General features: G+C 36.4%; 1 protein-coding gene across 3 annotated transcripts in view; it reads right to left on the bottom strand.

Moving 5' to 3' along the window:
• The window catches only part of LOC124721614 (forkhead box protein P2), an 83,699-nt gene extending 65,599 nt beyond the window's left edge, over positions 1-18,100 (bottom strand). Inside the window, exons 1-5 of one of the 3 annotated variants that reach the window (XM_047246671.1) lie at positions 17,949-18,100; positions 7,011-7,115; positions 6,582-6,724; positions 2,005-2,110; positions 1,073-1,925 (exon numbers count right to left, since the gene is read on the bottom strand). In XM_047246671.1, coding sequence (XP_047102627.1) covers positions 1,073-1,914 — 842 coding nt within the window. In that variant the 5' untranslated portion in view covers positions 1,915-1,925; positions 2,005-2,110; positions 6,582-6,724; positions 7,011-7,115; positions 17,949-18,100. Of the gene's footprint in view, positions 1-1,072; positions 1,926-2,004; positions 2,111-6,581; positions 6,725-7,010; positions 7,116-17,758; positions 17,778-17,948 lie in introns of those variants that run through there. The other 2 variants (XM_047246672.1, XM_047246673.1) reach the window with 2 other exon arrangements.
• Between the last annotated feature and the right edge of the window lie 215 nt (positions 18,101-18,315).

Below are 18,315 nucleotides of genomic sequence, written 5' to 3'. Positions count from 1 at the left end.
TGTATAAAAGGCTATTTCACTGTGTGTATTTTATAGCATATACTCAATGTACAGTCACAGGGTGTACAGCAGCAAGTTCAATATGCAGTGACCAAACTTTCTAAGGGCAGTAACTTGTCAACATCACACAGTGAAAAATGTAAAGACTAAGGCAAAAATACATCACAGCACTTTAAACTTAACTACAACTAAATGTGATATTATTGCTGGAAAGCAGTAATTTCTTAAAACAGCTGAGCAATTAACACAAAAAACTGAATTGAAATTTTATGCTGGAGCCAAATAGTTAATGTAGAGGCTGAAAATGAGTTATCTGCAAATGCCTTATTGCTTGTGACACCACAACAATGTTCCTTCATTGTGGTATTTGTCACTTTTGAACTTCATTAAGTGCTACAAAATTAATTCAGAGGACCTCAACCAAATTTATACTTCTGTCTACTCATTGACATAATTCTCAAAGCCCTGTCCAAAATATAAATAAAATTTTATTTAGTCTATTGTTTGTAACCTTCACCCATTGTACATTTCAGTGGATCTCAATATAAGTGCAAGGCACCAGACAAAGAATGGAGCTAATAACATTCATGCTGCTGGGTATAAATGGGAAAGACAAAAGCAAACTATACAACACAGATGGAGAGACTATGGTGCAACTATGAACTTTATGTTAAAAATGGGCCACAAAACTTACTCCTGTAAAGTAAGTTGTTAGTCACACTTAGTAGATGCTGTGATGGTTCACACTAATAAATGTCAGCACCACCAATGGCGATGACTGATGCATAATCTTTAGGTGCTTCAACTTAATACAGCATCTGTTAAATACAGGTAGTGTATTTTCTGCAGCAGAACTGTAGAAACAACAAATTTTTTCCTCAAAGAATATGGTAATAAGGAGGCAAAATAAGTCTGATGGTTCAATTTTTCAGGCCATTTCCTGAAGACCTGCTACCATAGTTTTAGAGTTCTTTGTAGTCAAAACATTTCAGTTACAAATTTTACATACAAGTACATAATGCTACACACTAAGCTTAAAATTACAGCTGATAAAACTGTAATTGTTACTCACCACATGAAATTATAGATTTCGGATACAGGTAAACTCCCAGTCCTGCTGTTTTTTAAAGCCATGGCAATAAGACACGAGTAAGAGTATGCAGGCTTTGGATAAGGTCTCTCATCAAACTCCATATCAAAGCTTTTGGTGTCACGTTTCCTACTATTAGGCTGTGGTTGCAAGGACCTTGCAATTAAATCCGCATTACTCTGATGAGCAGGAACATGATCCTTCTGTGTAAACTTTGTACTGCTGATAATGTTTGGGACACTTTTTGTTGTCATTACTGACTGAAAAGCATCGGTCTTAGTGATGACTTTGTTGACACTGTGAGACACTGTTGAAGCATTCAATGCTGTTGACAACTGGTTTACTGGAGTTTCTATTCTGGTTGTGGAAGCTGAAACCGTTTGGGACATAACAGTATTTCCTGAAGAACTTGGCACTGAAGTGTTTAAGTTGTCTGACAGCTTTTCTTCACAAGGCATCAAGGGTTTACTAACAATAACACTGACAGTCTTAGGTGGTGCCTGAGGAACAGTCACAAATGTCACTGGCAACACAGTACTTGGATTTAACTTCACTGCAGTAGTATCACAACCCAGTAAATCCAGGTTCAAATTTGAACTGGACGAGTTACTATTTTCACTATACAAGCAGCCATTAGTAAGCCACATTGCCATATCATCTGAAGTACCCAATGCTCCTTCTAAGTCTACCGGAGGAAATTCTCCACTTAACGAGAGGCTGAGGTCTGTCCCCAGAACACTTTCCAAATCTGATTTGTAGTCACAGTCAAGCATCTCTTGGAGAGATAAAGACATTGTATCCTGTGTACTGAAAAAAGGATCCATTTTTGTAACTTCTGCAATAAAGAAAAATATATTAGAAAATAATGCCCAGTCCTCTTATAATTAACTACAGTACAATCATCAACAACTTACCCAGGTTACATTCTTGCTCATCCAGCAAATACAACCACACTACACTACTTTCGACGAAGTACAATATTAATGACTAATCATCATCTCGTCAAAGCACTACCAGTGCCTGAAAATGCAAGACATGTTGCTATTTATATAGACATGATGGAGCATATTATGGAGTACATCTACACACACACACACACACACACACACACACACACACACTTTCACATGAATTATTAATCTCAGACATAGCCATAACAGTTCAGAAATTGTAATTTTTGCGTAAATGTTTAGCCTACATTAAGTTGTATATAGTTGCAGGTGGCAAACTGCAATGAAAAACAGTAACTGTAAAAATGTAATACAGCAGGAAAACCACGCCATGTGGTAAGAAGGTATGAAAACACAATTTTATGTGCTCTTCAAAAACCTGTAATTACGATTTAAAAACTAATATTTATATGCATTAAACAGTAAAGAACATTCCTTATCTTTAACAGCCATAATAATAAAAAAACACTGATGATGCTGCAACTGCAGTGGTACATGTCTGGGACAAAAAATAAAATCATGTTTTGCTAAAGGTGGACCCCACTCAAAAACATATGTTACTGTTAAAGCAAATACAGACAAAAGAGCTTCAACATCAAGATGATTAACAAAACATACAGATAGTATCAATTATTTTTAACTTTTACACACTAAGGCTGTACCTTAAATAAAGTGTTACGCACTTGTCTTCTTCTGTTTGATACTAATCGAAAATAATTTGAATGATCTTTCAGTATTAACAGTAGTATGGTTACGACATTTTTACGGTACATCATTTGGAAAGAGGTATCTGGAAACATATTCCTTTTTTTTATAAATGGCCACACATTCCTTCTAGATGTATAGATTTGATGCATGGGAAAGGTACAAAGGAGCTTTGGATAGTTAAATGAGATTTAATGTCTCTGTGTTACTACTACTACTACTACTACTACTACTAATAATAATAATAATAATAATAATAATAATAATATAGCAACAGTTGCCTTCCCACTCATTTGCTAAGGAACACTCATATTTCATTTAAAACCCCATTACCCTACATTCTCTATAAAGTTTTGTGGATTTTTTCACAATATACTGGATATTTGGAAACCCACACTGTTCATGAGGCACAATACCACTTAACATTTCACAAAATACATCAATGATTTCAAAGTTCATTTACCATTAGTCCGGCTTGAGTACCCCAATAATTAATTAATTTTACAATACCCACCTTTTTTGAGCAAGTGCTCCAGCAACTGAGCTATTGAAACATGACTCACGTCCCACCCTCACAGCCTTACGTCCGCCAGTACCTGATCACCTATGTTTGAAACTTGACAGTTCTCTGGCATACCCTGTACGAATAGCACTTCTGGAAGCAGTACTGTGGAGACATGGCTTAGACATAGCCTTGGAGATGAGGTACTGGCAAAAGTAAGGCTGTGAGTTGTGCTGAGGCAGCCCAGTCAGTAGAACACTTGACCATGAAAGGCAAAGGTCTCGAGGTTGAGTCCCACTCTGACACAGTTTTAATCTGTCGGGAAGTTGCAATGTTATATCTTCAACTGACATTTTCAAGAAGGAAAAAATCATGCTTAATCTGTGGAATAAAAGTTTCCTGTTCACATAATTTCCTCCATGTACTGCATGTAATGGCAAACAGATTTCATCACCACTATAAGAAAATCACTATGAATATTTTGTGTAAGTAATTCACGCTTCAAAGTTCACGAAATTTTCCAGTTTGCTTAAAGTATCCTTCACTGAGTTCCATGAACTGCGTGTATTCTCTCAACCTACTTGACAAACACAACCTGGTTACTTGGGAAATGCTGTGCAGACTATCATCCTGGAATTCACTAAATTTCCCCTAATTCTTTTCTTTTACTTCTGAGAAGCAAAAGAAGTAAAAGAAATCACGAAAAGGTTCAAAGCAGGGCAACAATTTGCAAACGGATGTGCCTGCATTTCAACTCCTCGACAAATCCACACATTGTGGTCACATAGTGATAATGCGTGTCATCGAGGGAGAACATGATCCCTTGAACACTTAACTTTTGATCCCCACTCCCACATTATCTCGAGAATATTACTAAGGCAGTGATTGTTCAACCTCCTAGCAATGCAACTGGACTGATGGGTACATCTGCAGTGAAGGACAGGTACACCACTCCTTTGCTTCAAATACTTGTCATTTTCACTTACAAGGGAACCTCTACCTCGCACCCCCCTCAGATTTAGTTGTAAGTTGGCCTTGAAAAACTGAACACAGATCAATCGAGAAAACAGGAAGAAGTTGTGTGGAACTACGAAAAAAATAAGCAAAATATACAAACTGAGTAGTTCATGCGCAAGATAGCCAACATCAATGATAATGTAAGCTTAGTAGCGCCGTGGTCCAGTGGTTAGTGTGAGCAGCTGTGGAACGAGATGCCCTGGGTTCAAATCTTCCCTCGAGTGAAAAATTTACTTTTTTTTTATATTCACAAAGTTATGACTGTCCGTTAGTTCATTGACGTCCCTGTTCACTGTAATAAGTTTAGTGCCTGTGTTTTGCGACCGCACCGCAAAACCGTGCAATTAGTAGACGAATGGACGTGCCTCTCCAACGGGAACCGAAAACACTTGATTGCAAGGTCATAAGTCAACCGACTCCTCCACAGGAAAACACGTCCAATATATTCTATGCGACACTGGTGACGGCATGTGTGTCACATGACAGGAATATGTTGTCGACCCACCTAACTTGTACACTTGGCGAATAGGTAAAAAGATTCTTCTACCTTGCCCGATTTAGGTTTTCTTGTGGATGTGATAATCACTCCAAAAAAAGTGATGAAAACATAACGAGTGTGTCACATAAACTGAAAATAAAAAATTAAACTTTTCACCCGAGGGAAGACTTGAACCCAGGACATTTCGTTCCGCAGCTGCTCACGCTAACCACGGGACCACGGCGCTCCTGAGCTTACGCTGTCCTTGATGTTGCCTATCTTGTGCATAGACTACTCAGTTTGTATATTTTGCTTATTTTTTTCATAGTTCCACACGACTTCTTCCTGTTTTCTCGATTGATCTGTGTTCAGTTTTTCAAGGCCTATCCACTGTGCCAACATATAACTAAATCTGAGGGGGGTGCGATGGGGAGGTTCCCTTTTTAGATTGACACTGCATTGCTGGAAGATATGCAGAATGAATGCCTCCCACTTTGTAACTGGTAAAATAAGGCCATTTTGAATCAACACACTGAATTGAATTAACAAAGGCGTTCGACACAGCTTGCCAACTCACCACTAAACTGTTACCTTTCAATCTAAACTGGACCTCAGATTACGATACCAATAAGTATGTCACCACATCTAAGGTTCCATATTCACATTCAATGGCATCACCAACTCGTGACCAAACTGTCACTGAACAACCTAATCTAGACCTCTGGCTATGCTACGGATCAGTCTGCCATCACCAAAAAAACTTTCAGTGTTTCATTCCATTCCAGTTTGCAATTGTATGACATCAAACACCACATCATCCTTATGTTACACAATGAAATTTGCATTCAGTATCAGTAGGTTCAGTTGACTCCATTGAATCCACATGACCGAAAATGTTGCTGTAACAATGTTATCTGTTATGATGCACATTCCCCCGCACCCATTCTTGTGCATGTGTACAACTATTCCTTTGACAGAGGGTGACTTGTCATCTCATTACTTTGATACTTAGTTGCATAAATCTACATCACGCAGTGTAAATTTGGTGTGTTTCCAAAATAAAATTTTTGTATTTGATACTTATTAATACCTAATACACTAATGCATCAATTCATTTTTGTGAATGATTCAATCACACATAAAATTTAAAATGTACAAATAAATGTACTTTAAATGATAATATTCATTATGTGCATATTTTGGCAAGTAAAAAACTGTTAGTACATCCTTAAAGCAGAATGTAACATCAATTGTGTTTCACACATTACTTAAGTAGATGACAAACCGAAAAAATTACAGAATGGAAATGTTTGAATAAAATATTACTTTAAGTCAATTTGAGTTTGTTCAGATAAATAGAGCCAACAGTTCACAAATATTTTTCCTTTATCTTGACAATCTCAACCGTCAGGTAAAGTGTCAGTCTTGTTCTTCTCTCCCCATAGGTGGATACATTATAAGGTGACTGCATGCTTAAGTCATATAATATGCAGTGGCACTGACATCATCAGGTATTATTTCAACTTCTTCAGTAATCAACAACGCAACACAAGACTGTTGTTACTGGAAGTTTACACTCATTGTAACCTTATGAAACTGAATGTATGACCACAATCACTTTCATACATTCTAGTAAAGTTCAAACTTTTCAACAGAAAGTTAGCTGGGAGTTGTATGGAATACAACTTTTATTTTACAAACAAAAGAATATAAATTAAGTACTCAAAATTTAATTCATGGGAACACTAAATGCTGATTATTATTATCATCATCTTTATTATTATTATTAATACAACTATTATTATTATCATCATTATTATTGTTTGTGTTGTTACGCACTTTTTTTGACTGAAATTTTACGCATCCTCTTCTGAATTTTAATACAGAGTAACATTACAGCAAACTCCAGAATGCACTGTGGTGTCACTTCTCGTGCATCTATATAAAGCCATTTCCCAAAACCTTGGATGCTTTGTTGGCCACTATAAAAAATCAGTAATAATGAACATTCGAACCCAAATACATCACAGTTTGTAACACAACAATGTACATAATGTTCTCTGACATGTTCCTATATTTAACTGCTCTAGCACTTATTTGTAATGGTTCACAGTTTTTTTTCCCAAAATAGTCTGCAGAATACATGCGCATTAAGAACCTATGTAATGGCAAATGTGAACATGAAGTTTTGCATTTGAAAATATGTAAGTAATTAACAATATTGTAAATTTTTTTATAAGAGTAGAGGAAAAATAAACTGCAACGTACCTTCAGTACAAATGTTCTTGATATTACAGCTGCCATAGGTATCATACAATTACTTTTTTTGCACATCTTGAAACTAAACTTGTCTCGACAAGAGACAAAGGTAACCTACAAACAAACAAAAAAATGGCAAGGTATCAAATCAGAAAATGACGGTATTTTGACAATGTTCAATGTAAGTGGGCTTCTTGCAGAAAGGACCAAATGAAGACCACTAATAACTTAAAAACTAATTTAATATTCAACAATCCCATAATAATACGTATCATATGCACCAAAACTAAATCCCTATGAACACCACATTTCACGTTGATAAGAAAAAGAAAAAAGGTCTAGAAGTTTAGGTAAAATTATACTCAGCTTCCTGTGAGAACCTGTATCGTGCTGAGAGTTAAGTGTACTTAACAAGTTCCACAGTGCGGTCCCTTACTGCAACAAGGACATAAATATTCGTTTTTCAAATGCAAACACCTTTTCGTACTGCAATATAATATTCAGTTTTCAGTGTTTTCTACCTTTTTTTATGTTACATGCATCTACAGAGAATCTTTGTAGTCACCATCTGCCTATCCAACCAAAATCCGTATTTTATGCCACATGGGCCATATTTGTGTAAAAATATTTTGGTTTTCTCGTTTGTCCCACTGTCTGTCATTACCTAAATGATGTGAACATTCTGCAGCAATCCAGCAGCATCAGAAAACACACTGGGTAGCACTATGGCTCCACAACAGGTCAATCTATGAGCTAGTCTATTCTCAGCCTCTGTGGTTTACAAATGCCCCTTGATGTCTCTCCACCTAGTAATATAGAGTATATCATGGTTTTCGCCTTCTCCATTATTTAACCTGGAGCATCGTCACCTATGACCAACTCCACTGCCGATCTGGCAATAGCTTCAGATTCATATGAGAATTGTGATGAATTTTGTTGTAAGAACTTCATTTAATTTGCAGAACAGAGAGAGAGAGAGAGAGAGAGAGAGAGAGAGAGAGAGAGAGAGAGAGAGAGAGAAGGTGGGGTGGGGGGCTTCAATACCTAGCTACAAAAATTACAATTATTAACCATACAGCAGAGTACTTGCCTTTTTATAATATTAGGCATGTATTCACACTCTATGAGGCACCAAATATAACATCGAAACAAGATAGATTAGAGTAAAGAAGCGGTTTAAGTCTTGTAGTTTTGACATAAGTGAATGCAGATTTCCTGGCATAGCTCGTAGGTTTTAAGTTGGGTGGCAGTTTTGAATCTTCACCAGAAACCGCCCAGCTGTAACCATGGGAGATCATCGGTCATAATTTGGCGCCACTTGACAAATTAAGGCATTCTATCTTCAAATAATTGCTTTGCAACTGATTAGCCTTTCAGAGGTCCTAACATATAATAAACAGTAGCAATAGAAACTCTTAAGTACACAGTAGACATTTAAATATGTGCTCCAGAAGGCAATCACTCGTAGTATGATATTGAGGACAGAGGCTCACCACAACAGTAACTGCTGCACTCTGACACCCTGTAACTGTACTCCAGGGCATAATGTAAGCCTAAGCACAAAATCTACGTAAAAGTCTGCCATGGAAACAATATGTATATGAAGTAACAACCAAATGAATGACCCAGTTGTGAAGCCTAAGACAATGATATGGAAGACTATGCTGCTAGAGAGTGAAATGACTGTAGAATGGCCACCAAGCACAGAACATAGTCACATCTAAATGAAGGAATTTTGTTGCGGTACTCTACTATTCACCAAATGAATCCAAATTTACACAATCTGAGACACTGTAACATACTTCTGTAATATAAATGGTGCAATTTGTGCCTTTAAAGACTGTATAGTCTATATTCACAAAGGAAACTAAAGAGTAATAGTTTTTTTTTAAAACAGGACTCACAAGATGAAAAAAATTAGTGAAAAATATACCATTAGAACTGGTCAGCCTTTCAATTATCTGGCTTGTGATATTACATATGAGTATGACAAAGATATAGATAAGAAAGTCGCAAAGCTTGGAAACATGTGGAACTACAAATAGCTACTTAAGAAACAAGACCCAAAATGTCCCCACAGTGCTCTAGAGAAGTGTGTTGTAGGTCATTTGCAAACAAGTAAAATCCAGGCATCTGATATGAGATTTACTATGCCTGTGAAAGACTGTTCCTGAATACACAGAATATGAAACAATAACGCCAGAAAGGAATTAAACATATTTTATGTAAGAAAGAAAATTGAAGAGTTTTTCTTCAATTCCCTTATGCTTTCTAGCTTTGGGTAGCCTCACTATCCATTTCTTCCTTTCCACAATATTTTCACACAATTTCTTCATTTCCACAATTGTTTTTGCATTCCTTTGTCCCAGTTTCTCAATCCAGTCCTCCCCAGTGAAGCAGGGTCTTCCTCATTCTGTTCTTCCCTGCACATATCCCAAATACTTTTTTAGCTTTTATTTCCTTTCCCATTCTTTAAACAAGCCCATACTAGCTCATCTGACACCCCTCCGTCACCAGTCTCTTTCATTTCTCTCAATCTCTTCTAGGATTCCTTACTGTTCTCATGAACATTCCTTTGGCAGTGATCCAACTTGTGTGTTTCTCTGGTACTGCAGAGCTTTCACACCATTCCATGTCATTGGTGCCATAACTGCACTGTAAATTTGCATTTTAGTTTTCATACTTCTTTCTTCGCTACTACTATGTTATTCATCTGATAGTACATTGAGACTGCTTTCTTAGTTCAATTTAGCAACTCTTGTTTTATTTTACTCGTTACTACTAAGTATGGCACCTAGGTATTCAAAACTGTCTACTTTTCCAAGAATCTTTCCAGTACAGAGTATACTGGGTTGTTCTTCCCGTCTATTGTTTTTTAATACCCGCATTACTTTGCTACGCATTTGCTACCATTCACTTCTTACCATTTCATTACATTCTGCAGAAGTCTTTCTGGTATGTCACCACCAACACTGTATCATCTGTCTAGTGAAACATTTGCAGGTACACTGGTCAGTCTCCATATTCCAAGCTTTGTTCTGACGGTTCACTTCTTAGGTGTGGTGGAGGTAAGTTCCTATGGGAGCAAACTGTGAGGTCATTGGTCAGTAGGCTTACACATTACTTAAACTAACTTACACTAATGACAAACACACGCACCCATGCCCAAAGGGGAGCCGTTTGAACCGCGGCAAGGCGCTGCAGACTGCTCGGCTGCCCCGCGCAGCACTTAGGTGTTTTTGTTACTTCATATAGGAAGACGTTTAATGTGTAAGTGGGCTAAGGCTTCACCTTTTTGAGTCCTTTCTCCATTGGGAATGTTCGTGACCCTTCCACCATCAATACGAACCACTCCCACCAGTTGTTCATACACACTCTCCACAGAATTCATCAATTTCACTGGTATCATCTTTGCTACAATTGTTCTTAAAGTGTAGCTGTGATCCTGCATCTGTCGCCCTGGCTTAACAGCAGGCTCCTCCACACCTCTCCACCAATTTCTCAGTTGACTCTCCAATATATGAATATAGACTTCATGGACTACTAATGATAGACAGATAGCCCTGTAGTTATCACAGTCATAACTGTTCCCCTTCTTACGCCAATATATGATTGTTCTTCCAATCCTCTGGGATACTAATTTGCTCCTACACACTCTGGAACAGAAGTTCCTTTGCCACTTCTGTTCCATCATACTTGATTATTTCCAGAGCCATCTCATTTTCCAATTATTCCCAGAGCTATCCCCTTTTCTATGATCTGAGTGTTGCATAAATATGTACTATTCAGACAGTTCCTCCAAGTAACTACAAGTTTCTCATATTTGATGGATTTGTACTAGTGTTTGTTTTAAAATATCACGTATATGAATTTTCCAAAGAAAATTAGGACAGCTGTAAACTTAACAGACAATTATCCTATTCTGGTAACAGTATGAGCACATCCATACACATTGCTAAGGATTGCTGCTACACGCTTTAAATCGGAGCACTAGCACAAGGAACCATTATGTTATTTCAAAATTCAAAGAATAATTTTAATCCAGAATGAGGGATAACTCCATGAAAAGTGTGCAGAAAACTTAAGATTCCGAAAATAAAATTCTCGCCACATTCATTCTCAAAACCAGAGCTACAACGCAAAATTATTACATTTTCTTCCAGTTATGAAACAACTAGTGTCTTTGTATTGGTAGCACACAGGTGTTTTTTTTTATCATAATAAACTGTCAGTGCACTGTTATTGAATTGAGAGATTTGTGCTAATGTTGCCTGAAAACTAAACTGGTCATCAGTCAATGGAATGTGTTTCTTGTTCTGCTTTAAGCACAGTCACAATTTGTCCTACACCAGAGTCGAATACTAATGACTATACAGTTTGATGATAGACTTAAGAAAGTGCCTTGTACTTTGACTTATGTATCTCAAACATTCATACAAGAATTGTCACAAACGTTAGCAGTACTGCATACTTACCAAGAGCAAAATGTGAAACGGAGGACATTATCTATGAAACCAATAAATAAATAGATCGAGTAAGATGAAAATTTTCATGTGTCCAAGTACGTAGGTTCTGTATGCCATTTGTTACTTATTGCACTGAAATATATTTTAGCTTCAGAAAGGAATCTGGAGCTGAAAATATCTTAATTATACTCAGAATTAGGGATATTTTGAACTACAATAAATATATGTTTGTGGCTGTCAACATCCTCAGCTACTTGTAAATGAAGCATGAATGCAGCAGAACTGCATACCTTAAACAGATTGTGTGTTTCACCTACCCAGCTAGGCACATAGACACAGCAAAAAACTATTGAAATATTTTAGTATTTTTTATTTAGACATTATGCAATAATTTTCAAAGATAGTAAAAGATATTGTAGATATACATTTACTCTAGGGCATACAGAAATCTACAAGCTCCTAGAACTCATTAACAAAAAACTGCTACTAACAATGCTTCTTTACATCACGCCACAGTGCAATGTGAACACAACCCCTCCCCTCCCAAGTGTGTTTTATAATAAAACAACTGCACCTACTCTCCCAAAATTTATACAAACTGGAGAATGACAAAATTCATTGTAATAATCCCACATATTTGTCACCACATGTCAAATATATATATCAATATACTTTGTGATTATCACAGAAACCATACCTTATTTTTTTTTAAATCAAAGACACAATTCTGATGCAGTTAACACTTTATTTAAACATACATTGCTATATCAAATAATACTGTTTGCGCTTTTAACACATTAGTAACAAATGAGGAAATTTAACAGGTGACTGTTGTGATGCTGACAATTTACTTGACTAGCCATGTTAACTGAATAAGGAACAAACACAGCAATGTGTCAGTCTACATATATAGCTTACATTTATAGCTAATTCTAGTAACATTGTTTCAGTAAGAAGTATATAAGACATTATGGCACCTTTCAAGTAACTTTGGATTTCTTTTATCAAAATACGTATACAGTTTCAGGTTTTACACATGGGCTAAAATGAATTGTACACCTGTACAAATAAATAAATATATTTATGTTTAAATAAATAAATATATATTAATAAATAAAGAAATATATATAAATAAATATACACACAAATAAATACATACATAAATAGATAAATACAGCAATTCGACTTAACAGGGGCAAGTTTACTACAGCAAGGAATCATTTGTTGACCTTAAATAGCATACTGTTGTTATCTATGCAACCAACCATCAGACAGTTATGCACACACCTGTGTGAATATGTTAAAAGAAAAAATAATTATATGATCACTCTAACATTACACAATAGGTTATACTGAAGGTAACTTGTAAAAATATACAACACAGTTATGCGAGACATACGCTTCTCAGATCAACTTAGTCAGCTTCTCATAAATAATGACTGTAAAAATAAACTATATGTGTGGTAATACAGAAAATATGGTCAAGTAATTTATAATCAAGTCCAGACTCTCAAAATGAATGTATGCTGTGCGTGATCCACATAAAGCTAATACGATGTGGATTGACTGAGGACCATACTATAAAACTTCACACACAATATATTTTACAGATATTTAGTTGTGCACCATACAATTAGTGTGTATCCAGAACACTCATGTAATCCACAAATAACTGATTATCTATGCCATACATTTTAAAGCTAACATGCTGCGAGTAAACAAACATTCAATACATCAATGAATTTTTTTTTCTGAAGCAATGGGCCACATATTAATAAAATGGAGTACCACCCCTCTGAACTCTCTCCATGTACAAAGCAAAGAGGAGTTTGTTATTTTCGTAATAATATGGATTATCAGCAGCTGTGAGATCAGGAGTATACTGACTAAGAATTTGAGCTGACATCCATGGATGCTGCTGACTTGGTGATGTAGGAGTCAGGTTGCTGTAACCATTATGTACTATATCTGTGTTCATCATTGCATTATTACTCTTGCTTTGGTTTGCACCATAACTGTAATTGGGAGGCTGAGCCACCGAGTGTGTTGAACTCCCCTGACTTGGTAATCCATTCCAGTCTTCCCCCTCAAAACTAGCATGTGCAACATGCTGAGAAACTAAATTGTTGTACACATTTTCACCAAAGTGCGTACTGTTAACTCTTTTCGGTAATGGCATAAAATCGCAACTGTCTGTTCCACAATTATCTCGGCTGCGTTTCCTGTTGCTAAGGAGTCCTTGTGCCATGGCTTTGAATAAGAGGACTCCAAAAAACACTTGCGCAGTTTCCAAATACAACCGTCCCTACATGTATCAACACACCTGTCCGAGGACAGAAAACAATTAATTAAGATCACAGTATGGATTAATAAACACTAATAGGTCCTGAAAGGAAAACATACTTCTCATTTTGAAAGATAAGTTTTATAGTTTGGTTCGAGGTGTGGCGGTGAGTGCATTTCATCGTCATGAACATATTAAATGAAACTTTCAAATGAAAATGTATGTATTCTTGTTCAGGCAAGATTAGATAAACTCTGAAGTAATCACCGAAAACTGCATTCTAACTGCTATTTTATGAATTACTCTTATTTCAAGTAATAGCAGCATATCATTACAATAATCCATATCAGTACACAACTAATTCAAAATCCAGAGTATTGCATGAAAGGTTAACACAGTTTAAAAGTTTCATTTATTACGATGCCTTGAAATCAAAACTGCAAATGAAGTATGTTATCACAAAAAGTGAAAACAATAAAAAACATCACACTGCAACAAAGAAAGAAAACAGAGGCTGAAAGAGACCACTGCAACCATTCTCAGTTTGCTTCATCATCTCCTTTACGTTCTTTTTAGTATGGCCCTACTCTCAACACCAACCTGTCTCCTCCACATTCATTCATTAAACAGAACCAGTCTAGCACCAAAAAGTAACAAATAACTGCAAATGTGGGTCTCATATATGGGACTAGTGTCATAAAAACCAGCTCAACCATTCTGTTTGTTTTCTGTACACTGCAAGTGCCATTTCTAAATACTGGCAAATCAATTCAGCATGAGGGTGAAGTCAGTAAGGGTCGGTCGGTCGGTCTCTCTCTCTCTCTCTCTCTCTCTCTCTCTCTCTCTCTCTCTCTCTGCTGTACCCATAGTTGACCAATTTCACTATTTCACTGGCCATAGATTTCCCTTTTGGTCACAGTAAGGGTAGCTGCTACTAAGAATTATAAAGTATCTAAGCTTGCTTCTAAAATTGTGAACCATCACTGTACTTAGTGGTACTATGGAAACACACTTAAGTATGTGTCCTCTCAAACTATTTTCAAGAAAGAAGAATTAAGTTTGAGAGTGCAGCTTCAAGATATATGTAATTTAGCAGTTAGCTTCACTTCACAGTTAACTACAAGTGTATATTAACAGGTCACTGAAATCCCTCATACACATATGATTCACACCTTTGCACTGCCAAAATTACAGTTGAATGAGCACTCATTTTTCACTTTAACTTTTATTCACCTTCATCTAGCTGTCCTCTAAACACAATAAAAAATGGGGCAAGGGAGGGGGAGGAGAGGGAGAGGGAGAGGGAGAGAGAGGGAGAGGGAGAGAGGGAGAGCGAGAGAGAGCGAGAGAGAAATGAAATGAAATGCACATTTCACCTGTAAGGCAACAATAACTTACACCAAGTGCACAACAAACTCTTAAAATGCTGCAGCACAACCTAAATGAACCAAGATATGTGTATAACATTTTCATAGATAACTATTTTTAAGTCTGCACAGTGTTTTCTGCCAGCTCAGGCACGAGTTCTATGCAGCTCTCTTCACAAGGAAATACTCTGTTTAGTCGAAGTGTATCATCTACAGTTACCACCAAAAATTCATTTTCACTAATTTAACCATAAATATTTGCAAAACAACCTCCAATCAACGTTTTTCATACTTGAAGTTAACACATTCTAAATCATTTCTGTAATACATTTAGCATCAAGACAAGGCCCAGCAAATTTACACGGGTCTAATCATTTAAAATTCATGTTGGCTGTTCTACACATTATGAAATTAGCTACACTCAACAACAATTCAGCACTTAAATATTTCAGTGGTCCAACTCATTACTACTGCAAATAATAACCCCTAGTGATTTTTCAAATGTATGTATCAAATAAATAAGTTATGCAAATGTGCAACACCTTATATGACAATCAACTGAGGAGCCAAACTGAAGTCCACAACTAACTATAGTTCAGGTGCATAAGGAACTCATCTTTATGTTACAAAGCATATACTCAACATGTATTGGCAATGAGTCTGGAGAACTCCAGTGGACTATGATTTAATTACCAGCAACATTTCTATCCAGTATTTGCTGTCTGTATACAACTACCTCCACAGCATTTACCTACTATGGTACAAAAAATATGGAAAGGCTGAGAAATAATGAACATAAGGTGAAACAATAATTTGACAAAGTAGAAAAGGTACACTGAAAAAAACTGAACAGAAAGAACATATTATTTACAAAAGCAACAAATACAGCATAAGCAGAACAACGTTGAACATAGTGTGGAGGGTTGAGTTAGAAATATCATGACATATCAACTGGAGGTGAACTCTACAAAAAGTTTTTTAAATTAGTTTGAAAAGAACCTCAACATGACAAAATGGGATCAGTACAAGAAGGTGCATGACTGTAGTTCATCAAGACGAGTTGACTTTACATTGCTAACCTACCAATCTTACATTTTCTTGAAATCATAGATTATCTTAAAATAATATTTACAGCAAGATATTTGGGACTAAGATTAAACAAAACTATGCAAATCAAAGGCTGGGTAACTTATAAAGAACTTAAAAACTGCAGCACACAGGAAAGCTGACAAAGGAATCTATACAATCTGATGTCTGAATGGAAGAATAAGATCAGCACACAGTACTTTGAGACAATCAGTAATACTTAAGTCACTACTTCTGATAAGGGGGCAATTACTTGCAAAATGCACACATATCAGGATAATAATTATACCGACACAATACTGACATGATACAAACACCGGACCACTATATTAAACTGACTCATGTTTACACAAGAAAAATTATTAAAAGCAACTATGACTAGGAACTGCTGTTTTTAGATACAGCTCCATTAACAGCACTGTGCAATGACCAAATTTAGTGAACAGCCAGACAATATCATGGGCGCCCCGTGTGTTTATTTACAAAGTGTTAGCAACCATCATTATACGAGCAATGAGATGATATTGTACTGTGAATGTAATAAGACAGGAACCACCTATACAAAAAGCCTGTAGCATTATATGTGAATAAACAGCAAAAGATTTGCCTTTTTATTTGCTTTCTTCCAGATGACAGGTTTCACTCAATAAATTATTAGGGATTTTTGATACTGTATCGGCTTGCATCACGCTAGAAAATATAGGGACCACCCGCGTAACAGTGTAAGATGTTTGTCACTACTCGCTTGCTCCTCAACATATTTTAAAGGTTTACAATGCTAAAGAGTCATTCAACATTAACTACAGAAATGAAAATACGCCATTAAAATGGATTTCAAATATAGTATACGTCCTTTGACGCATCAGAATCCATATGGATTGAATCAAAGCGACGTATTTACACTTTTAGGCCGCAACTGTGTACAGTGCGAAATTTAAAAAGCTGTCCCCGTATTTGACATGTAATCAGACTTATGTACGGGCATTTCACGCAATTTAGATTGCCGTGATCTTACTAACAAATAATAATGTGTCTTTAAAGCGAGTTTTCATGTAACATTCTATATTTACAACCAAAAACGTATATAAATTTCTTCCAGATTTACACAATCACCTGCACGAAAAACCGGACGTTCCTTATCATACGATACGCAAAATCATTAAATTTTTCTATTTTCGGAACAAATAAAACCAACATTCCTATTACCGAATTCACGGACAATATCAAGTGCAATTAGTAACTATTACCAAAGAAATCTTATGAATGCGAACTGAGATTTGTTCTTTTATTTGGCACCCGTACATTACAGAAACGAATGCTGGGACGCAACAACGCTGTGATCTCTGAACTATTGGCGCCAAAGCAATCGATTAAGACAACGTTTCTACAATTATTCTACTGACACAAAAGTCTGGAAATCAAACACGATTAACAACACTTCGCTGCGCAGAATACCACATTATACTCGAGAACGCTACTGAAGTCACCTAAACATAGTCGCAACAAAAACTTCCAGTATAGTATTAGACACAAATTTTGCAAAGTACTACTTACGTTGATAGTGGCAGGTTCTTAACTCTTCATGCTCACTACACTTATAGGCTTATTTAGTCTTAAAATTGCTATCCAGCGACTTACTGTAAATTCGTTTACGCTGTCTGGTAATGGCAGATATTAGAGACATCACACACTGTTTACAAATATCACGTAAAGACGATTTGCAGGAAGACAGGATAAAACTCACCTTATCCGTGACAAAATCGCAGCTATTTTCAGGCATGAAGTCCTTCGCAGTTTCTTGAGTGTTTAATAACAATTTTACACTATGGCGCAACTTTCACATAACTTTCATGTTGAACTAACAAAACGTCTGTTGTGGACCTGGACAAAGACAGACTAAAGTTTGAAAATGGAGCATGCTCATTGGCTGATTTTCCACTGCAGGCTTTCCCGCCAATTCGTGATTGGTCAATTCATTGAGTCTGCGTTCAAATGAGGTGCACATGGCTGCCTGTAGTAAGCAAAGCATTCGATCTTCACCAGAATAACAAGCAGGAGAGTGAAGAATGTAATATGCATGGTCGAGATACATTTATCGTTCCCGAAAAACG

This window comes from Schistocerca piceifrons, chromosome X (assembly GCF_021461385.2).
Source record: "Schistocerca piceifrons isolate TAMUIC-IGC-003096 chromosome X, iqSchPice1.1, whole genome shotgun sequence".
Lineage (NCBI taxonomy): Eukaryota > Metazoa > Arthropoda > Insecta > Orthoptera > Acrididae > Schistocerca > Schistocerca piceifrons.
This window is presented reverse-complemented; position numbering and strand designations above follow the sequence as displayed.